General features: G+C 43.9%; 1 protein-coding gene across 1 annotated transcript in view; it reads left to right on the top strand.

Annotated features, from left to right (window-relative positions):
- PDE6A (phosphodiesterase 6A) overlaps nucleotides 1–25,254 on the top strand; it is a 68,930-nt gene that overhangs the window by 38,473 nt on the left and 5,203 nt on the right. The window contains exons 9-17 of the mRNA XM_022590090.3: nucleotides 983–1,132; nucleotides 1,699–1,842; nucleotides 3,736–3,801; nucleotides 4,017–4,163; nucleotides 5,083–5,190; nucleotides 9,696–9,805; nucleotides 11,370–11,457; nucleotides 11,642–11,742; nucleotides 12,264–12,371. Of these exons, the coding sequence (XP_022445798.1) occupies nucleotides 983–1,132; nucleotides 1,699–1,842; nucleotides 3,736–3,801; nucleotides 4,017–4,163; nucleotides 5,083–5,190; nucleotides 9,696–9,805; nucleotides 11,370–11,457; nucleotides 11,642–11,742; nucleotides 12,264–12,371 (1,022 nt within the window). The remainder of the gene's footprint in view (nucleotides 1–982; nucleotides 1,133–1,698; nucleotides 1,843–3,735; nucleotides 3,802–4,016; nucleotides 4,164–5,082; nucleotides 5,191–9,695; nucleotides 9,806–11,369; nucleotides 11,458–11,641; nucleotides 11,743–12,263; nucleotides 12,372–25,254) is intronic.

Genomic DNA, 25,254 nt, shown 5'->3' with positions numbered 1-25,254 from the left:
TCTACATCCCTCTGAAGTCACTCTCCTACCAGGTGCTGAGTTCAAGTGCTACTTAAATAATAATAATTATCATCTCACCCCCTTTAAAATCTTGGAACTTTCGAGCTAGAAGACTCTCCAACTCCAGGAAGCCTTCCTTGACTTCCTTCCCTCCTCTGGCTCCCAAAGTACCTTGCAGAACTTCCCACATGCAGTGTGATTGCCTGTTTACCTTCCAGATGTGAGCAACCTGAGGACAACACCTCTGCCTTATTTTTCTTAGTTCTCCCATCTTCTAGCTCAGGTTCTTGTACATTGTAAAATACTTGATAAATCTTCAATGAATCAGTGGAAAAAAGGCTAGAAATTGTCTAGTTATCCCCATTTTATAAATGATGAAAGTGAGGCTCAGAGAGATGGGAAATGACTCACAAATGGTACCTTATGATTGACCAAGATATTTCACTTCTATTTTCTCATTTGTTCCATGAGGTACATACTCTTACTACCAGCCCCAACTATAAATGAGAAAATTGAGGCTCACAGAGATAAAACAACATGCCGAAAGGAGCAGAGAAAGGCAGGTCGGGAGACAAAAGGTACAGGTTATATCCAGTTGATTCGTTCAAAGTTACAAGCATCACCAACATGGCCCCTTTTAAGCCAGTCCCCTGCAGTTAGCTCCTGTATCTGAAAGGGAAACACTACCTCCCTGGACTGTTTGTTTGCATCATTAGATCCCCAATACACAACTCGTTGCCTGGCACATGATGGCCCTGACATGTTGGGGATGAAAACAGTATAGCTATCTGGCTTACGGCGCTCCCACCAGATGGGCAACCTGCTCATGGCGTTTGGCGACTAAAATCATGCAAAGCCCAACAAGGTCTAACCTCTTGCCACCCCCTCAGCCAATCAGGGTCATAATGCAGCATGAAGTCCATTACAGATGCCTCTGCAGCCTGGTACCTGAAGCAAACTTACTCTGGCTCTTCTCTTGCAGAAAGAGCCTCTGGATGAGTCCGGATGGATGATTAAAAATGTCCTTTCTATGCCAATTGTGAACAAGAAGGAAGAAATTGTTGGGGTGGCCACGTTTTACAATCGCAAAGATGGGAAACCCTTTGATGAAATGGATGAGACCCTCATGGAGGTACGGTTTTTGAGAAGGCCCCTAGACGTGGTATTCAGAGTCGGCTCACCAACGAACTTGGCTCCCAGAGCCGCATGGTGGGGCCCTTGTGTGCTGCTGCCCCAGCTCAGGAGGGATGGGAGCTCACCTTGTAGACACTTTCCTGACTCAACATTTATTCTCTTTGCTCTCCCTTCTGCACTGCAGCAGTTGTCAGAGAAATCTATATTCCCTTTTTTAAAAAATTAATAAACTTTACCTTTTAGAGAAGCTTTAGGTTCTCAGCGAAATTGAGCAGAAAGTACAGAGAGTTCACTTATATCCCATGTCCCCACATACGCACAACACGTTCCGTTTTTGTGAAATGATTAGACATCAGGATGGCGCTTCATGTGTGTTAGAGCTTTATTCAAAGTGCATTCCCATCCATTATTTCATCTTATCCTAACAACATCTCTTTGAGGAGGGCAGCACACAGCTAATCAAACCCATTTTGTAGCTGAGAAAATGGAGGTTTACAGAGTCTTGCCCTAAGTTACAGAGGCAGGATCAAACCTGGATGTTCTGCCTCTGATTCTTCCTTTCAGTCTTTGACTCAGTTCCTGGGCTGGTCTGTCTTAAATCCTGACACTTATGAGTCAATGAACAAACTTGAAAACAGGAAGGATATTTTCCAAGACATGGTGAAATATCACGTGAAGTGTGACAATGAAGAAATCCAGAAAATCTTGGTGAGTAGTGTTTTTTTCCTGTTTCTACTCTAGAAATGGCTGCTATGGGGACAGCTGTCCCTCGCAGGGTTACCTCAGTCTTAGAACCAGACCTTGGCTTAACAGCTCTAGAAACTCCATTTTTCTCTGTGCTCAGGGCTAACATGGTACTAGAGATGGAGTCACCAACCACAGTCCCTACTCTGAGAGGAAGCTCTATCTGAGAGACCAATGGACAATGGTCAGTTGCTCAGAGCCTCCCTCCATGAGGTCAGCTCACTTAGAAGGCTCAATCTTTCTGAGCAAAGAAATAGTTCAGAGGGGGGTTAGATGTTTGTAGGAAGCCCTCACATAGTTTCATCACTGTACAGTATATAAGGTAATTTCACACTTATGATGCTTACAATAGCCCAGTAAGGTGGGCAGGGAAAGGATTTGGTTTTTTTGGCCGTGCCACATGGCATGTGGGATTGTAGTTCCCTGACCAGGGATCGAACCCACGCCCCCTGCATTGGAAGCTCAGAGTCTTAACCACTGGACCGCCAGGGAAGTCCCAGGGTAAGAATTTTTACCCCCATTGTAGAGATGAAGAAATTGAGCCCCAGAAGGGGGAAGTAATTTGTCCCCAAATCACCCAGCTCGTTAAATAGTTCTCATTTAACATTCAGGATAATGAGCAAATTATCACTGTGCTGAAAGGGCTGCCTTGGGAGGTAGTGAGCACCCCATCATGAGAGGCATCTAAGCATAGGCTGAGTGATCATATATCAGGGAAGCTATAGAGGAAAATCCCACCTGGGTGGGAAATTGGATGACAGGCTTTCAAAGATATGTGAGAATCAGTGATCCACCATTCCTGGGATTTTGGTCTCAAAGAGATCAAGATTTTAGAAGTAAACAGAATTAGCCAAAAGGCATTGGATATGATGCCCAGCTGAGTTCCCAAGACTTTGGTTTATACACTGCACAAGTTGAAACAACATAAACCAATGTTTTCAGAGGGCATTTCTTAAGCTGGGAAGATACAACAAATTTGATCATTTTGATCCCAATAACTGATAAAGCCAAAGGAGAAAACATCCAGTATGGATGAACTGACCCACGGTTTGCTTGTCTCAGTCCATAATTTTAAGCCAAATGATGGATATGTAGACCCTATGGAGGCGTAGCTTCAGTGAACCAGTTAAAAGTTAATAGACTATACTCTAGATCAAGAAATCCGAAACCAGTTATTGGGTCCAGGTTCCCCCCTCCTGTAGCACATGGGGAAATAGGCCCAGAAAGGGAAGGAACTTGTCTTAAGTCACACAGTAAGTGAGAGGAAGAGCCAGGACCATGAGCAAGGACTCCAGACCCCCAGTCAGTGATAATAACAATATCAACAACAGCATTACTTAATTTTAGCACTTACTATGTGCTAAGCACTGCTTTCGGTGATTTACATGCATTATTTAATTTAGTTGCATATATGTTTTTGGAAATGACTTTGCATAAGGGAATTCCCTGGCAGTCCAGTGGTTAGGACTCTGTGCTTCCATTGCAAGGGGCATCGGTTCGATCCCTGGTCTGGGAGCTAAGAACCCACGTTTAAAAAAAAAAAAAAAAGACTTTGCATAATCTAATTTTAACTTGCCAGTTAAGTACTTTTATTATCCCCATTTTACAGATGAGGAAATGGGAGATCCAAGCCAGTAACTGGCAGAGCTCGAATATGCATGAACGGCTCCATGGCTCCAAAGCACATGACCTTGAATTTACTTGTCAATAAATGTTGAATGACAGCCTCTCTGAGTTGGTAGCTCTGTTGCAAGAACTTTGGTGGAAGAAGAAAAAAGGAAATGGAAAAGTAGAGATACATTTAGACCTTAGATGTAGTAAACTAATTCTTTTCTCTGCTATTTCGGGCCCCGGCAGAAAACCAGAGAAGTGTATGGGAAGGAGCCATGGGAATGCGAGGAAGAAGAACTGGCTGAGATCCTGGTGAGCTGGGCAGCAGCGCTGGCCCTGACCGGTTACAAGCGCAGGGTGTACCCCAAGCATGGGCGGGGAGTGTCTCTGCCAAGCATGACCCTTGCCACTCTGCTCTGATCCTTCCAGCGGACTTGGGATAGGGACAGGGCTTGGGTGGGGGGGATAGGAGAGGGACCCAGGAACTCTTCATGTGTCCCAGTCACTTGACTCCATGTTTCACACAGCAAGAACAGCTGCCAGATGCAGAGAAATATGAAATTAATAAATTCCACTTCAGCGACCTGCCCCTGACGGAACTGGAGCTGGTGAAATGTGGAATACAGATGTACTATGAGCTCAGGGTGGTGGATAAATTTCACATTCCTCAGGAGGTGAGGTTGAAACAAACGTTTGATTTCCCTTTTTCTTTTCCCTGTTTCTTTTTTGCTTGCTTTAAAAAAAAACAAAACTCAATCTGTAAACTGCCTTAAAAAGAGTGTACCCTCAGCTTTTAGGATTTAAAGCATTAGTCACATCGCACAGATGCGTCATTTATCAGAAAAGAGACACATGGTTCCTCTGAACTGTGGTGTCTCTCAAGGTGGGTATTGAGGCACTGAGTTCTGAAGACTATGGATAAAATGGGATGCCAAAAACGGTCCTACAGTCAAACAGAGTGGGAAAAGTGGGTTAAATCCATTTAAACAGGACTTTTTCCCCTGCAGGATTCCTTAGGTGTGCTGTGTATCTAGGGGGACGGGGATGGACAAAAAGGTGGGGGTGGAGGATATATCGCATGCAGAATTTCCCAGGCTTCTTTAATTAAAGCAGCGGTTCTAAATGTGTTGCCCCAAAGCACATCAGCATCACCTGAATAACGGATCAACACAGGCGCATGGGTGCGCGCGCCCCCCCACCCCCCCAACACACACACACACACACACACACACACACACACACTCCTAGCTCTAAGGAATCAGAAACTGTTTTCACAAGGCCTCCCCACAGCCCGGAGCGCTTCAGACGTGCACTCAAGTCTGAGAACCACTGATGTAAAGACCCCTTTGATTTTTCTCCCATACAGTTCCTTTAAGCTTCTCCCAGGGCCTTGTTTCATAACCACGTCCACTGTCATAGTACCTAGCAGTCTGCAAAGTGCTCTCACAGCCTTATTGCATCTATTGCTAGTTCCCACACGTGGTCCAGGGCGGGGGCTGGAGCATCTGGGGTTCAGCAGGCAGCATCCCCACCACCATCACCCCCAAGCCTTGGCGCAATGCTGCTTCCTCACTGATGTGCATGTGTTCGCAGGTTCTGGTGCGGTTCATGTATTCCCTGAGTAAGGGCTACCGCAGGATCACCTACCACAACTGGCGACACGGCTTCAACGTGGGGCAGACCATGTTCTCCTTGCTGGTGGTACAACGGTGGCGGCATCTGGGCGGTGTGGTGGGTGGGACCGCGGGCGGCTGAGAGCTCCCGCCACACTGGGACGACTTCGTGCAGCTCCCCTAGCAGCAGCAGCAGCATTCTTCTACTTACTGCTTTTTTTTAAAAAATGCAAAAAGAGTACATGCTTAGCATAACTGAATTCCAAGAAGAGAGAAGTATATAAAATAAAAAGTAAAAGAAAGCTACATTCTTCTCCCACCCCCAAGCCGGTATTTGGAGAAAACCATGACACAACTCCTTCAAGATTTTCTTCTAAGAAGCATCGAGACATATTTGTTAACACACACACACATACACAAAGTTTATTTTGTTCATAACCAATTAAATATTATTATTCTGTAATATGCTTTTTTCATTTGAAAATATATAAATATATCGATCATATTCTTTAAATATATTTTTATTGTGGTAAAATATACATAACCTAAAATTTACCATTTTAACCATTTTTAGGTGCACAATTCAGTGGCATTAAGTATGTTCACAATATTGGGCAACATCACCACTCTCCAACTCTCGAAATTTTCCAACTTCCCAAATAGACACCCTGTCCCCATTAAACAACAATATTAACGCAGCTCCCCATTTCCTCTGTCCCCAGGCCCTGGCGACCACCATTCTACTTTTTCAGTCTCTATGAATTTGATTATAGGTATCTCACATGAGTAGAATCACACAGTATTTGTCCTTTTGTGTCTGACTTATTCCACTGAATGTTTTTTTTTAATTTTTTTTTTATTTTTTTATTTTTTTACATCTTTATTGGAGCATAACTGCCCCACAATGGTGTGTTAGTTCCTGCATCACAACAAAGCGAATCAGCCATACATACACACACGCCCCCATATCTCCACCCTCTTGCGTCTCCCTCCCTCCCACCCTCCCTATGTCACCCCTCTATGTGGTCACAAAGCACCGAGCTGATCTCCCTGTGCTATGCGGCTGCTTCCCAGTAGCAATCTATTGTACGTTTGGTAGTATATATATGTCCATGCCTCTCTCTCGCTTTGTCACAGCTTACCCTTCCCCCTCCCCATATCCTCAAGTCCATTCTCTAGTAGGTCTGTGTCTTTATTCCCGTCTTACCCCTAGGTTCTTCATGACATTTTTTTTTCTTAAATTCCATATAGATGTGTTAGCATACGGTATTTGTCTTTCTCTTTCTGACTTACTTCACTCTGTATGACAGACTCTAGGTCCATCCACCTCATTACAAATAGCTCAATTTCGTTTCTTTCTATGGTTGAGTAATATTCCATTGTATATATGTGCCACATCTTCTTTATCCATTCATCCAATGATGGACACTTAGGTTGTTTCCATCTCTGGGCTATTGTAAATAGAGCTGCAATGAACATTTTGATACAAGACTCTCTTTGAATTAAGGTTTTCTCAGGGTATATGCCCAGTAATGGGATTGCTGGGTCATGTGGTAGTTCTATTTGTAGTTTTTTAAGGAACCTCCATACTGTTCTCCAAAGTGGCTGTATCAATTCACGTTCCCACCAGAGTACAAGAGTGTTCTCTTTTCTCCACACCCTCTCCAGCATTTATTGTTTCTAGATTTTTTTCATGATGGCCATTCTGACTGGTGTGAGATGATATCTCATTGTAGTTTTGATTAACATTTCTCTAATGATTAATGATGTTGAGCATTCTTTCATGTGTTTGTTGGAGTCTGTATATCTTCTTTGGAGAAATGTCTATTTAGGTCTTTTGCCCATTTTTGGATTGGGTTGTTTGTTTTTTTGTTATTGAGCTGCATGAGCTGCTTATAAATTTTGGAGATTAATCCTTTGTCAGTTGCTTCATTTGCAAATATTTTCTCCCATTCTGAGGGTTGTCTTTTGGTCTTGTTTATGGTTTCCTTTGCTGTGCAAAAGCTTTGAAGTTTCATTAGGTCCCATTTGTTTATTTTTGTTTTTATTTCCATTTCTCTACGAGGTGGGTAAAAAAGGATCTTGCTGTGATTTATGTCATAGAGTGTTCTGCCTATGTTATCCTCTAAGAGTTTGATAGTTTCTGGCCTTACATTTAGGTCTTTAATCCATTTTGAGCTTATTTTTGTGTATGGTGTTAGGGAGTGATCTAATCTCATACTTTTACATGTACCTGTCCAGTTTTCCCAGCACCACTTATTGAAGAGGCTGTCCGTTCTCCACTGTACATTCCTGCCTCCTTTATCAAAGATAAGGTGACCATATGTGTGTGGGTTTATCTCTGGGCTTTCTATCCTGTTCCATTGATCTATCTTTCTGTTTTTGTGCCAGTACCATACTGTCTTGATTACTGTAGCTTTGTAGTATAGTCTGAAGTCAGGGAGCCTGATTCCTCCAGCTCCATTTTTTGTTCTCAAGATTGCTTTGGCTATTCAGGGTCTTTTGTGTTTCCATACAAATTGTGAAATTTTTTGTTCTAGTTCTGTGAAAAATGCCAGTGGTAGTTTGATAGGGATTGCATTGAATCTGTAGATTGCTTTGGGTAGTAGAGTCATTTTCACAATGTTGATTCTTGCAATCCAAGAACATGGTATATCTCTCCATCTATTTGTATCATCTTTAATTTCTTTCATCAGTGTCTTATAATTTTCTGCATATAGGTCTTTTGTCTCCTTAGGTAGGTTTATTCCTAGATATTTTATTCTCTTTGTTGCAATGGTAAATGAGAGTGTTTTCTTGATTTCACTTTCAGATTTTTCATCATTAGTGTATAGGAATGCCAGAGATTTCTGTGCATTAATTTTGTATCCTGCTACTTTACCAAATTCATTGATTAGCTCTAGTAGTTTTCTGGTAGCATCTTTAGGATTCTCTATGTATAGTATCATGTCATCTGCAAACAGTGACAGCTTTACTTCTTCTTTTCCGATTTGGATTCCTTTTATTTCCTTTTCTTCTCTGATTGCTGTGGCTAAAACTTCCAAAACTATGTTGAATAAGAGCGGTGAGAGTGGGCAACCTTGTCTTGTTCCTGATCTTTTGGAAATGCTTTCAGTTTTTCACCATTGAGGACGATGTTGGCTGTGGGTTTGTCATATATGGCCTTTATTATGTTGAGGAAAGTTCCCTCTATGCCTACTTTCTGCAGGGTTTTTATCATAAATGGGTGTTGAATTTTGTCGAAAGCTTTCTCTGCATCTATTGAGATGATCATATGGTTTTTCTCCTTCAATTTATTAATATGGTGTATCACATTGATTGATTTGCATATATTGAAGAATCCTTGCATTCCTGGAATAAACCCCACTTGATCATGGTGTATGATCCTTTTAATGTGCTGCTGGATTCTGTTTGCTAGTATTTTGTTGAGGATTTTTGCATCTATGTTCATCAGTGATATTGGCCTGTAGTTTTCTTTCTTTGTGACATCCTTGTCTGGTTTTGGTATCAAGGTGATGGTAGCCTCGTAGAATGAGTTTGGGATATTTATCTGCTATATTTTGGAAGAGTTTGAGAAGGATAGGTGTTAGCTCTTCTCTAAATGTTTGATAGAATTCGCCTATGAAGCCTCCACTGAATGTTTTTAAGGCCTATCCATGATCTGATTTTATGGCTTCAGCGTATTCTGCATTGTTCAAGTAGACCATAATTTCTTTACACAGCTCCCCTATTGTTGGACATGGGGGCTGTTTTCGATCTTTCACTATTACACACAGTGCTACTCTGTCCTTGGATGGACATACCTATGTGTATGTGTCAGTCTTTTTGTCTCAGAGGGTTTGCAGTTTCTATATTTCATTTAAAAGTGTTTTCCCATCCAGGTTATGACACACTTCTCTGTCCTTGCCCAGGCTCCATCCTCGTTCCTTTCCCTTGTGGCCGGAATGGTCAGGGCAGAGTAAGCTCTAGGGCCAGGAGGCAGGAATTCTGGCTAGGCTGTCATTGAGGGTGAAAAACACACCCCTTAGACTTGATTTATTTCTTAGAGTCACAGAGTCAGCATCACCTCCCCAGGGCTCTTTCCACCCTTGACTCCAACAACCTGCACAAAAAAGGAGTTAAGTACTTGCAAGACGCTCAGGGAAAAATTCTTCTGGGCTGTGCTTGAATCGGTAGACCAGGCTTGGAAGGTTTGCTTTACCAGTCTGGTCATGTTCAAAAACACTCTAAATCCTAAAACTCGAGGGCTGTCAGTTTCTCAACAATCATCCAGTCTGATGCCCTCCACCTTGAGTGTGCACAATGAGATACTGAGGCCCAGAGGGAGATGCGACCAGCTAAGGTCACTCAGGAGTAAGGTGACGCACCAGCCCCATTTGCCTGGGACTGTCCCAGTTCTAGCACAGAAAGTCCCACATCCCAGAAAACCCCTGAGTCCCAGCAAACATCTGGTCACCCTGGGGCGCCATGGGTCGAGCCAAGACCAGACCTATGTTTCCAAGCTCCAGGCCCTCCCCCTCACACCTGAGTTCTCAGCCCTGCTTCTGACCCCCACAAGAAAGGAGTGAGTGCTATCTCTGACTGCTCTTCCAGACTGGAAAGCTGAAGAAATACTTCACAGACCTGGAGGCCCTGGCCATGGTCACCGCCGCCTTCTGCCATGACATTGACCACAGAGGCACCAACAATCTCTACCAAATGAAGTGAGTCAGTGCTTGCTGGCCCTCCTCTCTACCTCCTGCTTCCAGGATTGATTACCTAGATCTGAATGGGTCTCAGATAGACTCGCTTGCCAAGGAGAAGTCCCGCAGTCCACAGCTTCCCACTTCTTCCTGCCCTTTGGATCTGGGTAAACTCCTGTGATAGACAGAATAATGACCCTCAAATATGTCCACACCCCAATGCCTGGAGCCTGGGAATATATTGCCTTACATTCAAAAAAAAACACTTCATGCGTGTGATTAAGTTAAGGATGTTGAAATATAAGAATTATCTTGGGTTATCCAAGTGGGCCCCACATAGTCAGAAGGGTCCTTATAAGAGGGAGGTGGTGGGGATGTCAGAGAGGACAGAAGATGCTACACTGTTGGCTTGGAAGATGGAGGATGGGCCACAAGCCAAGGAATGTAGGTGGCCTCTAGAAGCTAGAAAAGGCAAGGAAACAGATTTTCCGTTACAGCCTCCAGAAGGGAAGCAGCTCTGCAGACCCATTTTAGACTTTGAACTCCAGAGCTGTAAGATAATAAAATTTTATTGTTTTAAGCCATTCAGTTTGTGGTAATGTGTCAGAGCAACAACAGGAAACTAATATATTAAACTTCTTCACTCTTCTCCTTCCCTTCCTACCTGTTGAATTAATTCAAGCCAAGATGTGAGTAACTGAGAACGGTTCATTAATTCACCTTGGGTTTACAATGCTCCTAACACCAGTGTGGTAGGCCCTAGGCTAGGCAAAGGAGGTACCAGGGTGAGCAAACCAGACACAGACCCTGTCCTCACAGAGCTTATATTCTAGATAGTCTCTGAAGCAGAGTCCTTGAACCATGTTCTGGGGGACCCTCGTGACCACCCTGTGGGCTGGGCAGAGCAGGGACAAGTGTGATACCCATATTATAAATGAGGAAACTGAGGCTCTTCCCAGGGCCCACAGCCTGTAAGTCATTAACAAGCCCTAGAACATGCTTCTCTGAGTCTTCTCAGTTCTTTCCTGCTGCTCCAAGGTTAGAGATTGTGTTTACATTTTGCCTCGTGGGAAGCTAAGTACTGATCTCAGTGCTTGGCGCATAAAAAGGGCTCAACAAATATTTATTGAATAAAGACATGAATAAATATATTGCTTGTGGGAATTCAGTGGCTTCCCCTAAGGATCAGGTATGGAGGATCTGGGGCTTTGTGATGTTCAAAGTACGGCCCAGTGCCAATGTCCATGGATTGGCACTGGGCCAATAAGTTTCTAAAAGTGCACGTGGCATTGTGTTTGTGTCTTTTTCTGGGGATAAGGGTCCACACTTCTAGGGAGTGCACGACCTCAAAGAGGCCCAGAGTCAATTGTGGAGAAAACTAAAGCCTGAGGGTCAGGACACCTGCTATCTAGTCCTATTTCCCACTGTCCTAGTGTGTGGCAAATTCCTTCTTATTCCTGAACTTCAACCTCTCTGCCTGCAGAACTAGGAGGTGACAGGAATGGATGATGTTTTTAGCCTTCACCTCAGCCATTTCATACTGATCCTCTCTCTCTCTGTGTCTCTCTCTTTCTCTCTCATTCAGATCCCAGAACCCACTGGCCAAGCTCCATGGGTCCTCCATCTTGGAAAGACACCACTTGGAGTTTGGCAAAACATTGCTGAGAGATGAGGTAGGATAAGGACCCTCTGCACTGGCTTTGTGGCCTGAGAAGGAGCCCCCATCTCACAAGAAGCCTGAGTGTGGCCAGGCATTGGCCTGGGCTGCCTCTCCCATCACCTGGGGCGGCCATCAGTAGTTGAGCAACTTTACTGCCAGCATCACTTCTTATATCTCTCCTATGGTTTTCTCTTTAGAGCTTGAATATCTTTCAAAACCTCAATCGCAGGCAGCATGAGCATGCAATCCACATGATGGACATCGCGATCATTGCTACAGACCTCGCCTTGTATTTCAAGTTGGTGTTTCTTCTTCATTTTAAGAATAACAATGATTAGGGAATTCCCTGGCAATCCAGTCGTTAAGACTGCCATGAGCCCGGGTTCCATCCCTGGTCGGGGAACTAAGATCCCACAAGCCACCCAGCGTGGCCAAAAAAAAGAATAGCAATGATTATAATGATAATGAACACCACAGTTCTAATTGATTTAGTATATGCTCTGTGTCAGGTACCATACTTTTGCTATGGACACATCGACTCTCACTACAGCTCTATGAGTTAGATATTTTTACCCCCATTATACAGATGGGGAAACTGAGATCCAGGGGAAGATTAGCTAAGATCAGATAACAAATCCATGGTAGAGTCTGAGTTAGAACTTAGGTCTTCACTCCCAGGCGTTGGTTCTTTTCACCTTTTTTTTTTTTTTTTTAATTACGTTGTTTTAATTAGCCTCTGTCTGAAACAGCCAACATTAGAAGGCCAGGGGTTGCCTTATTCTAAGATGTGCTCCTTTAACAATCTGGTGTGTTTTGTAGGAAGAGGACGATGTTCCAAAAGATCGTGGACCAGTCTAAGACATATGAGACTCAACAGGAGTGGACGCAGTACATGATGCTGGATCAGACACGGAAGGAAATCGTTATGTGAGTTGAGACAGGGCTCAGACCCTGATCCCCTTAAGCCCGGGGTCATAAGGCAAAATTCTGCACTGACAGGCCTTGCTGCCTTCAAGAGAGCCCTGGGACGCTTTCCATTATGGAGGCCTCTGACATATGAAGCAAAGAAGTTATGCCAAAACAGCATTGCAGAAATTATATGTTTAATCTTTACTCTAACACAAAAATACGAGAAAGTATACTATCGTTTTACTTCTTTGTATACAAAAAGTACACTATTTGAAGTATTTCTATCCTAAAATGCAGAATTTTTGTGGTAAAGTGATGTAACTTTAAAGTTTTTGATAAAACATAGAGCATTATACCAATTATGGTTTGAGTGATAGCTAAATGTCACTCAAAATCTGTAGGCTTAATTTCTTGAGTGTTCTTTTATGCATGGCAATGGCCTGCAAAACAGCTGTGCAATTCACAAATTAGTTCCATGATTTGTGTGATATTTAGTGCTTCGCTGGCATGAGGTCTGGTAATGGGATGCAACTTTAAGTTTTCGGGTGAATGTCTTCTTTTAGTTTCTCTCAGTGTGCTTCCATGATTCACTTCAATTGATGATGGGGTGAGAAGTGTACATCTGAGGCTTTTCTTGAATATGTGGCCCAAGCCAATGGCTCCCCTGGCTCCCCTGTGACAGGTCCTGGGTGTTGATGCCAAAGGAAACAAGTCCTGACCCGGTACCCAAAGAGGTGTTGTTAGTTTATCCCCAGATGCTTCTGTGGAGATGAGGTTTAATTAAGTCACAAATGTTACAAGTCCCTGCAACAGAGAACGGACAGCTGCTGGGACAGGCTCAGCGAAGACTAGGCAAGTGGCCAGTCTTTCCCTCAGCTTTGAAGTTGTCCAAGCAGGCCTCCCCAAAGGTCCTCCCATCCTGGGGAGCAGGGTGACCTGCACCACTGAACAAGGAGGCACACGCTGGCTACAGCTGCTCCCGGGCAGACCAGGAGCTGCCCTGCTGGACATTTCAAAATGGTGCTGCAGAAGAACTGAATGACTGGAAAGAACACCAAGTTCTTGGACAGGGGGTCTTACTATTAGAAAAGCCGTCTATTCTCCCTATTTAGTTATTCATTTAAAGTGATTCCAAGGAAAATATCGATTTTATTTTGGGGAGAATTAGGAAGCCAATTCCAAAATCCTTATGAGAAATAAGTATGCAAAACGAGCCAGAAAATTCTGAAAGAGAAAGGAAATAATAGGGACCAGCAGAACTGAAGGCAGTTCAGTCCTAGGCATGAGAAGAACAGGTCAATGAACAGACTCAAAAGACAATGCCTATGCTAAAAGTGGATTTTCTGCCAGTGGAGAACGGGATAATTTCATAAATGGTGTTGGGACAATGAGGTGGTCTGATTGTTTTTTTCCAAGACCAGCAAGCAATTCTTCAGTTCTCAGTGAGCACTGACTGCTTGTCCTACAAATTTCACTCAATTCTCACACTATCAACCCGGAGATAGTGTCAGACCCCACTTACTAAGGGCTCAGCCCCACGAGACTGGCTTCCTTTCAGACACCAATGGCAAGTCCATGTTGCCTGTGCTTCTGACTGACTAGCTATAAATTGGATGCTCCCATGACCACCTCCTTGGGTTCGATTAATTTGTTAGAGTGGGTCACAGAACTCAGAGAAATGTTTACTTACATTACCAGTTTATTATAAAGGTTATTATAAAGAATACAGAAGAACAGCCAAACAGGTACATAGGGTAAGGCCAGAAGGGCCCTGAAAGCAGGGGCTTCCATCCCCATGGAACTGGGGTGTATTCACCAACCCTGAAGCTTATTAAATCTCATTGTTCAAGAGTTTTTATAAAACTTAATCTGCAGCTCCTCCCAACCCTTTCCAAGAGGCCAGCAGGTGGGGGTGAAAGTTCCATCCCTCTATTCACTTGGTCTTTCTGGTGACCAGCCCTACCCGAACCCACCTAGGGACCCTATCCTAAGTCGCCCTATATCACCTCATTAGCGTAAATCCAAAGGGGGGCTTCTTGGGAAGGATAAGACATTCCTATCACTCAGGAAATTTCAAGAGTTTTAGGAGCTCTGTGTGAGGAACCAGGGACAAAAACCAAATATATTTCATATTCTACCACAGAGGTAAATCCCTATTTCACTCTTATAGCAAATAAATTCTAGATGGATCAAGGATTTTAAAATAATGAGAAAACAAACTAAAAATATGGAGAGAGGAAGAAAGCACGGGAGAATTAAAAAGAGTAAGCTTTTCTAAGTGTGACATAAAATTCAAGACATGAATAGATTGATAAATTTGACTACATAAAAATTAGAGATTTCTGCACAACACACACAAGAACACATAGCTAAAGTCAGAATGCAAATGATACACTGGGGGAAAATATGTGCAACACTTCTGACAGAAAAAGAGCTAATTTCCTTAGTAGTGTTAATACAATTCAAGAAAAAGCCTAACCCCACAGAAAAAAGAGCAAATGGCATGAATAGATATAACCCAGAAAAGGAATTACAGTGGGATGTAAACATATGAATAGATGATGACCTTACCCATAGTGAGAGAAATGCAAAATAGAAGTACCTCGAGATATAATTGTTCATCCCTCTTACTGGCAAAGATTAAATGTTTGCTAACACATGGTGTTGGGCAGAGTGAGGGGCAACAGGCAATCCTATTCACTGTGGTGGGAATGTAAATAGGTGCAGGTTTTTGTTGTGTGTGTGTGTGTGTGTGTGTGTGTGTGTGTGTGTGTTTTAAAATTTGCTTATCTTTGATCTTAGTTTCCTGACCAGGGATTGAACCCGGGCCATGGCAATGAGAGCGCTGAGTCCTAACCACTGGACCACCAGGGAACTCCCCAGTAGGGACAGTTTTACGGAGGGCAATGCCTATCAAAATTGTAACCGGCCATACTCTTTGACCCAGCAATGCCACATCTAGGATTCACCCTCCAGATTTTCTCCCACATGTGCTTCAAGGAGTATGCACAAAGTTATTCATTGCAGCATTATTCGTAATCACAAAAAATATTGAAAAAACCTTAAATAACCATCATGGGGCACCAGGTTAAATACATTATGGTATTTTCACACAACGCAATGTCATGCAGACTTTACAAAGAAATGATATTAAGAGTTTCAAAAAAATTTGAAAAGCCAGAGGCAGGACTTCTTCAATCACTGTAAAAGCCAAGGTAGTCTTAAGCGGAAGTCTTCACTGAGCACACATACCCCTCCCAAAGCCTTCCAAGACAAATATAGGCTTGGATGGCCTCAAGGGAATCAGTGTTCTCTCTCTTCACACTATCTTCTGGAGAAAGCACAGTAGGTGAGGCATGGTCAGTTCCTCACTCTTCTCCCATGTTACAAAATAAAGGCAAACTCACACTTTCTTGAAGTCTATGGTGCAAAGACTTCTGGGGCATCATACAGAGGGACAATAAATACTGGTGTCCTCAAAGCTTCTTTTAATCGTGGCATTATAAACCCAAGGGAGGGCTTCTGATAGATAAATTTGGAAGAATTTAAAGAATGGAATGACATTGTGACAAAACTCCTTCCATTCCCAGGGTTTCTAATTACTGCATCTAATCAGTCTTGCAATAAGAAGTATTCATTCATTAACTGATTTTTTTTCTTTTTGGCCACACCACGCGACTTGCGGGATCTTATCCCCAACCGGGGATTGAACCCGTGCCCTCAGCAGTGAAAGCACAGAGTCCTAACCACTGAACTGCCAGGGAATTCCCAATTCGTTAACTGATTTTTAAAAAATAGTCCCATCCTATCTCATCAATAGATGAATTTCCAAAAATATTTGAGTGTTTAATAATTTCTAAAAATAGGTAATATATTTTATTGTATTGGTTAAGCGTGTAATAATAATAACTCAATCCAAAAGAAAAGTTTTCAACACTTGGAGACCTATGGTCAAAGACAGCATTGTTTAGTTATATAATTTCAACTAATGGACATATTTGGTTGCAAATAAGTATGAAAGGGTAATCAATACATTTCATATATATATGTTTTTGAATGTCTGTGATATGTATACAGTTATACACATATATACATACATACATACACACACAGACACACAAAACATTAGGATAAAAATCTGTGGGGGAAGTCAACTGGAAATACAAGTTTATGAAGTAAAGGAAGAATGCAAAATTCCAGACTTTTTTTTTTAAGTATAGTTGATGTACAATATTAATATGTTACAGGTGTACAATATGGTGGTTCACAATTTTTAAAGGTTATACTCCATTTATAGTTATTATAAATTATTGGCTATATTCCCCGTGTTATACAATATATCCTATAGCTTATTTTTTACATAGTAGTTTGTACCTCTTAATTCCCTACCTTTATATCGCCTCTCCCCACTTCCCTCTTCCTACTGGTAACCACTATATCTCCAGCTTGTTCTTCATATCTGTGAGTCTGCTTCTTTTTTTTAATCACATTCACTAGTTGGTTGTTTTTTTTAGATTCCACATTTAAGTGACATCATACACTATTTCCCTTTCTCTGACTGATTTCACTTAGCATAATACTGTCCAAGTCCATCTACGTTGCTGCACATGGCAAAATTTCTTCATTTTATGGCTGAGTAATATTCCCTTGTATATACATACCACATCTTATTTATCCATTCAACTGTCGACAGACACTTAGGTTGCTTCAATACCATGGCAATTGTAAATAATGCTGCTATGAACATTGGGGTGCATGTACATTTTCGAGTTACTGTTTTTGTTTTTTTTGAATATATACCCAGGAGTGGAATTGCTGGGTCATATGGTAGTTCTATTTTTAGTTTTTTGAGAAACTTTCATACTGTTTTCCACAGTGGCTGCACCAATTTACATTCCCACCAGCAGTGTACGAGAGTTCCCTTTTCTCCACACCCTCACCAACGTTTATTATTTGTGTTTCGTTTTGTTTTGTTTTTTTATGATAGCCATTCTAACAGGTGGGAGGTGATACCTCATTGTGGTTTTGACTTGCAGTTCCCTGATAATTAGCAGTGTTGAGCATCTTTCCATGTGCCTATTGGCCACCTGCATTTCCTCTTGGGAAAAATGTCTATTCAGTTCTTCTGCCCTTTTTTTTTTTTTTTTTCCGCGGCACGCGGGCCTCTCACTGCCGTGGCCTCTCCCGCTGCGGAGCACAGGCTCCGGATGCGCAGGCTCAGCGGCCATGGCTCACGGGCCCAGCCGCTCCGCGGCATGTGGGATCCTCCCGGACCTGGGCATGAACCTGTGTCCCCTGCATCGGCAGGCGGACTCTCAACCACTGCGCCACCAGGGAAGCCCATTCTGCCCATTTTTTAATCAGGATATTTTGTTTTGTTTTGTTTAGGTTGTTTTTTTTTTTGATGTTGAATTGTATGAACTGTTTTACATTGTTGGATATTAACCTCTTATTGGTCATATCAATTGCAAATATTTTCTCCCATTCTATACGTTGTCTTTTTGGTTTGTCAACGGTTTCCTTTGCTGTGAAAAAGCTTTTAAGTTTAATTAGGTCCCATTTGTTTATTTATTTATTTTTAATATATATGTTTTTAATTTTATTTTTGGCTGCATCGGATCTTCGCTGCTGTGCGCGGGCCCCCTCCAGCTGCGGAGAGTGGGGGCCACTCCTCGCCACGATGGCTGGGCCTCTCACTGTGGTGGCCTCTCCCGTTGCAGAGCACGGGCTCCAGAGCGCAGGCTCAGTAGATGTGGCACATGGGCTCAGCATCTGTGGCGCTCAGGCCCAGCTGCTCCCGGCATGTGGGATCCTCCCGGACCAGGGCTCAAACCCGCGTCCCCTGCATTAGCAGGCGGATTCCCAACAACTGCGCCACAAGGGAAGCCCCATTTGTTTATTTTTTGCTTTTATTTCCTTTGCTTTAGAAGACCAATCCAAAAAAATATATATATATATATATTGCTAAAATTTATGTCAAAGAGTGTTCTGCCTATACTTTCCTCTAGAAGTTTTATGGTTTCTGATCCTATATTTCAGTCTTTAAAATTCCAGACTCTTAAAGAAAAGCTTGTCTCTTTGTTTTTAAATGGGTGATGTGCTGATGGTTGATATGAAAATGCTATGCTATTTAGATTCCTTTATACTTAAAGAATGATGTAATCATTTTAATAGCAAGATGTCAACTTAAAAATGTACAAGAAGGTAAACATTCTTCAGAATTCTTCAGCTAGGCACTCAGTGAAAAATGTTGAAGATCTATAAAGCAGGGTTCTCAATCTTAACACTATTGACATTTGGGGACAACAACTCTTTGTTACAGGGGCTATTCTGTGCATTTTAAGATTTCACTTAGTAGATGAAATCCCTGGTTTCTGCTCACTAGAAGCCAGTAGCAGCCCCTGGTTTCTGCTCACTAGATACCAGTAGCAGCCGCTCCTCCCCAGTTGTGACAAGCAAAAATATCTCCAGGCATTGACAAATATCCCTGGGGGCAAAAACTGCACCTGGTTGAAAGCCACTGCTGTAAAGCAGTCTCGGAGTTGGTCCATCGATTAGGAGATTAGACACATAATTAGAGCTGCTTCATACCTGGGTACATTGTACCTTTTACACACTTGTGCTTCGGCACCAGAGAGTCTGGGTTCAAGTCTCAGCTCTCTCGCTTTTTGTTGTTTGACCTTGAGTAGTTTACTTCACCTCTCCGTGCCTCAGTTTTCTCATCTGCTGAAAGAGGATACTGGTAGTACCTACCTTATGAATTATGACAGGGGCTGAGCTGAGATACGTGGAATGCTGTGCAGCGTTGCTCACGGCAGGTATGGTGTTAGGCTCTTCCTGTGGTATAAAGAGACATATATATTTGGCCTTTGTCCCCATTTCCCGACACTGAGCTCTAAAACCCTTGATAGCAGTAAGAGTCATAGGCTTGGCAGGAGTGTCTTTTGTTCTAATGAAGCAACTCTTCGTGGGACCCCAGAGGGCTTCAGGGTAGGGGCTGATCACCAGAAAGATGAAGCCTTGATTAGAAGCTTGGAACTTTCAGCCCCAGCCCAACCTCTGGGGAGGGGAAAGGACTGGAGACTAAATTAGTTACCAACGGCCAGTGATTTAATAAATCATGCTTATGTAGTAAAAATGCCATTAAAAACCTCTAAACAACAGAGTTCAAAGAGCTACTAGGTCAGTGAACACATCTACGTGCTGGGAGGGTGACATGTCTGAAAAGGGCATGGAAGCTCTGTAGGCACCCCCGACCCCATACCTTCTCCTATGCATCTCTTCCACTTGGCTATTCCTGAGTTATATCCTGTATATTAAGAGTTTTCTGAAGTTTTATGAGCTGTCCTAGCAAATTTTTGAATCTGGGGCCTGTGGGAACCCCCTGACTCTGTAGTCAAGTCAGAAGTGTGGGTAACCTGGGAACCTGATATTTGCAAGCTGACTCCTGAGGCGAGGGTAGCCTTGTGGGACTAAACCCTCAAACCTGTGAAGTCTGACGCTAGTGTCAGAAGTGAATTGTATTGGGACTTCCCTGGTGGTCCAGTGTCTAAGACTCCGTGCTCCCAATGCAGGGGGCCCAGGTTCGATCCCTGGTCAGAGAACTAGATCCCACATGCCGCAACTAAGAGTTCGCATGCCGCAGCTAAAAGATCCCACATGCTGCAACTAAGACCCAGAGCAGCCAAATAAAAAAAAAAAAAAAAAAAAAGAAGTGAATTGTATTGAATTGAATTGAATCGAATCAGAGGACACCTAGTTGGTGACAGAATTGGTTGTTGTGTGGAAAAAACCCAACACCCCCCTCCTGTGCTCTGATTATCTTGGAGTACTCACCTCAATCCTTGAGGCGTCTTAAGCCGATTGACTTTTGTGAGTCTCCTGCATTGCTATCTCCTGGGTCACCCCACTTTAGTGTGTTTACTGTAGGACCAAGATGTTACAGTACCTCCAGAATCGGGGTGTGACTTTCACTCGTCATTAAACCCTTTACGTCTCCACCCAATTGCAGGTCTCACGCTGGATAGTCTGACCAAACCATGCACTGGAAGGTTTCTGTGCATGGATTAGAGATCCTCTAGTGGTAGAATGTGAGGCCTGACACCTGCCACGAGCTCAGATGGCGATTACATTTTGAAACGGTTGGGAAAAAAAAAATCAAAAGAATAATATTTCCTAACAAATAAAAATGATAAGAAGTCAAATTTTAGTACCCATAAATAAAATGGTATTCTTGTATGGAGGGCCACACCATGACTTTTGTGGGTCATAGGCACTTTTGCCTTCATGGCTTCTTCCTCCATTTAAATACGTAAATAAAAATCATATTTTATGACTGTGTTGGTATAAAGACAAATATAATCCAGGCTGAAGTCATTCATTATTCATAAATTTACTATTACTATATTCTTTTTTTAAAAGAAATTAAGATTTAAATATTTTCATGGGCCCCTAAAAGTATCCTGAACCCTAGGCACTGCCTAAGAGATAAGTGACCCTGTCTTTTTTTTTTTACTGAGCAGCCCGTCCTCCCCTCCCCCATCCATCCTTCCATCCATTCATCGATCTAGGAATGAATATTAAGAATTTAGAAACAGCCCCTTGCCCTCTGACATGGCCCACACTCTGTCTGTGGACTGTTTCTCCCAGGGCCACTCTCACCTTTTGAGATGGACCGCATTCCATCTATGGAATGTGTACCTCTCTAAATAAATCCACTTCTCATCTATCACTTTGTTTCCCAATGAATTCTTTCTGCCACGAGACATAAAGAACCTGAGCTTCAGTAAGTCTTGACACCAGGAACTAAGGCCCCCACCCAGGCGAAGGATGGAATGATGACGTGGACCCTCCTGACTTCAACTAAAGCTTGGTCTCTGTCTACCTTCGCCCCGATTCTATGCTGAATTCTCCTCTGCTTAAGCCTTCTCATGTACCCTGAGTTTACACATGCACCCTTAGTTTAAAACTTCCCCAATTTTGCAGTTGGGGGAGACACTACTTTGGGAAAAGATCCCTGGTATTCTCCTTACTTGCTGCAAGTAATAAATCCTTCCTTCTCCCCCACAGCCCCCCTCCAAAAAAAGAATTTAGAAACACTGTTTGTGCTTGAATCCAAAAGGCGACCACTGTGCTAAATACATACTTCTAATACACATCCGCAAATAATGAAACAGTGGCCAAGATTCTCAAAATCCTTAATCACTCTCCTCAAGCAGCCGTGGTCAAGCAGCAATTAAGGGCCACTTTAAACCCAATGAGCTCATCAAGGCTCCAACCTCAGCTGCTCTCTGACCTTAGGCACTCACTGTGTTCAAGAGAGTGGAGCTTTGGGAAGACTGGACGGAAAGTATGAAAACCACGAAGACACCGAAAACACTGCAAACCAAAACTCATAAATCCCCAACAATGTGGGGCTAATGGATTAAGAGTTGTTTCAGTGGTAAATGCCTCCAGGGCGGCACTCCTAAATCCTAAATCCTCAGAATCTATCTGGGGCCTGGCATGCAGTAAGCACTCAGCAAAATGTGCTTGGTGAGTTAACAACCTCCAACCCCTCTCAAGCCCTGGGTCACGCAGCTCAGCCCTCACCGGTCACCTACCCAGTCACCTTTCCGGAGACTGGATGCCAGGCGCCAACTGACCTTGTCTTGACTTATCTATGGCTGCTTTCACATCGCGATGATGAAACTGAGTAGCTGCTATCGAGCCTACATGCTCTGCAAAACCTAAAATATTTACTATCTGGCCCTTTACAGAAAAAGTTCGCCAGCTCCTGGTTTAGTGTTTTACAGATGAAAAAAGTGAGGCCCAGAGAGACAAAGTGACTTACCTAGTGTCACACGGGCATTCGTGGAACATCAAGGACTGGAATCCAAGTCAACCCACCCCTCTCCCGGACACCCACAGATTTCTCAGTCTCCCTTCAAACTTTCCCTGCGGGCTACAGCCTCCAGTCCAGGTGTAATTCCAAGAAGAATCTGAATGCCTCTCAAGGGTGGCTGGGATGCTTTCAGGGGTCAGCCAAGGGTCAGGGAGAAGCACCGCTGAGCATCCCAGCTGTGGGAAAGTAACGTTTGCTTTGGGCCAGGTGAGCGGGAGCCCATCCTGGTGATTGTGATGAAGGTGATAACGATGAAGATGAGGACCACGGGGCACTTATAAAATCATCTTATGTGACGGTCACAGTAACTCCTAGGACAGATAAATTGCATTGAACCCTGTGAAACTGCTGACTTACGACAGTTTTTGACCCACAAAATCAGAATTTCATATGATCCAACCTAATACGCTTATCTCATTTCACCAAAGAACAGAGAAAGACTCAAAGACATTAAGTCACTTGCCCTAGATAATGGCAAGTAAGGACAAGAGTGAGAATCTAATTGCTCTAATTCCAAAGCCTTGTACAGAGTTTTATACTGTTCTCCCATTCAACTCCACCCCCTCCTCTCGCTGACTCTCACCTACCTTGGGGCTAAGGTTCAAATTTCTCAGCAAGTCTTCATGACTTACTCTCTCTCTTCTGCGTAATAACCCTGTTGTCCTTTACTCTCTTTCATCCTAAAGTCTTCCTCTTCTTCACTTTGCATGTCTAATCTATCCCCAAACCCTGTTGAGTTTACTTCTTAAATGCCTTGTCTATCTGGACACTTCCTTTTATTGCCACGTCCATCTCTTGTCTGGATCCTGAAATGGCTTCCAAACTGGGCTCCCGGCTGGCATTCCTGTGCCCTCCGTACCGAAGCCACTATGTTCTCTGTAAAATGCAAATGTGACCCCTTCCACTCTTCACTGGCTTTTCCCGCTGCTCTTAGCATAAAGATGTCCCCTCACCGCAGCCTGGGTTCTGTGGGTCTGCCCTGCTCATCTCTTGGGTCCCCTCTCACCCCCTCTGCCACCTGCTCCCTGAGCTCTTCCTCCCTTCCAGCTCTTTGAGTGTGCCAGGCTTCCTTCCACCAGGGCCTTTGCACTAGATGTTCTCTCTGCCTGGAATGTGTTTTCCCACTGCCTTTGTCACCAAGTTCACTGCTATACTTCCAGCAGATATCAGCTCCAGGGCCACTTCCTCAGGGAAGCCCTCCCTGACCTCCCAGACTTAGGTCAGTTTCTCTTGTTACATTATCTCCTAGAATAGGACTCCTTTCCTTCAGAGTATTCAGTTGTTTACACATTTACACATATTTGTGAGATACATATGTGACTCCCCAACACCAGCTCTCTGAGAGCAGGGGTGCTGTGAACCAGCCCCTGCCTGACATCTGGCATGCATACACGTACAAGGATGGATAGATGAATGCTCCCACAGTCACCTGCTGGATGGCCCTCTGCCCTGTGGCAATGCCGTGTACCCTCCACCGCACCTCTGCCCACTATACCCTTTCTTCTCTCTCCTCCTGGAGAGCTCCTATGCACCCCTCAGGGCCCCGCCTCACTGTCACCTCTCCGAAGGGCCCTGCACCGAGCTAGCTGCTCTCACCCTTGGATTTTTATTTTTTTATTTTTTATTTTTTTGAGGTACGCGGGCCTCCCGTTGCAGAGCACAGGCTCCGGACACGCAGGCCCAGCGGCCGTGGCCCACGGGCCCAGCCGCTCCGAGGCATGTGGGATCCTCCCGGACAAGGGCATGAACCTGTGTCCCCTACATCGGCAGGCGGACTCTCAACCACTGCGCCACCAGGGAAGCCCATGGATTTTTATTTCTTTGCACCTTGTACTTCTACCATCCATCCCACTTATTGTGATAACAGTTTTTGTGTTTTTCTTCCCCTCTATGTTCCTTAAGTGACTATGAGCTCCCTGCAGGCCTCTCTGGATCCCTAATGCATAGCATAGCATCTTGGCCTCGAAACACCTAAGGCAGTGGTGCTGAAGTGAATGTAATGCCTTGTCTTTAGAGCACGAGGCTTTGGATTGTCTTTTCTGGTGTCCAGGTGTGTCCCCCACGCCCCCTTCCCCACCACATCCCACGAACGTACCAAATCTCTATCTCTAAAACACTTTGCTGTTTCCTTAATTGCTGGGAGTGATTTTCACATGATTTCTCCAGCCAAGGAAAGTAAACCTCCAGTGCTCTCCTGAAGCCACACCTGTGGGCTTAAAATGTAGACACTGATGGGTAGCAGGGAACCGGTGACTCCTGGATTCACAGCCAAACATTCATTTGCTTAATGTGTGTGATGGTAAACATAGCGTCTACAACACAACATGAAGCATTAGGCATGTGTTCTGAAGTTATTACAAAGTATAAAGGTGTTTCTGAGAGATGTATGCATTCCTGAAAACTTACTTACTTAAAACTTACTTACTTAAAATCTTACTTAAAGATTTCTATGAGTTTTTGAGGGTTTACTTAATCAAAGATAGTTAAGGGCTTCCCTGGTGGCGCAGTGGCTGAGAGTCCGCCTGCCGATGCAGGGGAAACGGGTTCGTGCCCCGGTCCGGGAGGATCCCACATGCCGCGGAGCGGCTGGGCCCGTGAGCCATGGCCGCTGAGCCTGCGCGTCCGGAGCCTGTGCTCCGCAGCGGGAGAGGCCACAGCAGTGAGAGGCCCGCGTACCACACACACAAAAAGAAGATAGTTAAACCTGTTAATATTTCATAACTCCTCAGGCCTCCCAGACCAGCTTATGTAACCTATGCCAGATACAGCTGGTAAATCGTAAAATCATCCAAGCCACTAGTTAGGTTCAGAGCCCCAACCTTCTCCAACTATCCCCTTCCCAGCCCATGCCCATCATCTCACCAAGTCGGGTTGGCTCTACCACGTGAGGTTGACCCCATGCTCTTCCAGCCCGCGGGTATTGCTGCAGGTCAGGCCCTCCTGCCATCCTGCCTGCATTGCTGCAGCGTCTTCCTTCCTTCCTTCCTTCTTCCCTCCCTCTCCTGTCTGCCCCATCCT

This window comes from Delphinapterus leucas, chromosome 3, assembly GCF_059928025.1.
Source record: "Delphinapterus leucas isolate spDelLeu-1000000601 "Yukka" chromosome 3, BTC_Dleu_Yukka2, whole genome shotgun sequence".
Taxonomy (NCBI): domain Eukaryota; kingdom Metazoa; phylum Chordata; class Mammalia; order Artiodactyla; family Monodontidae; genus Delphinapterus; species Delphinapterus leucas.
The sequence above is the reverse complement of the archived record's forward strand: the minus strand, read 5'-3'. Positions and strand labels throughout refer to the sequence as shown.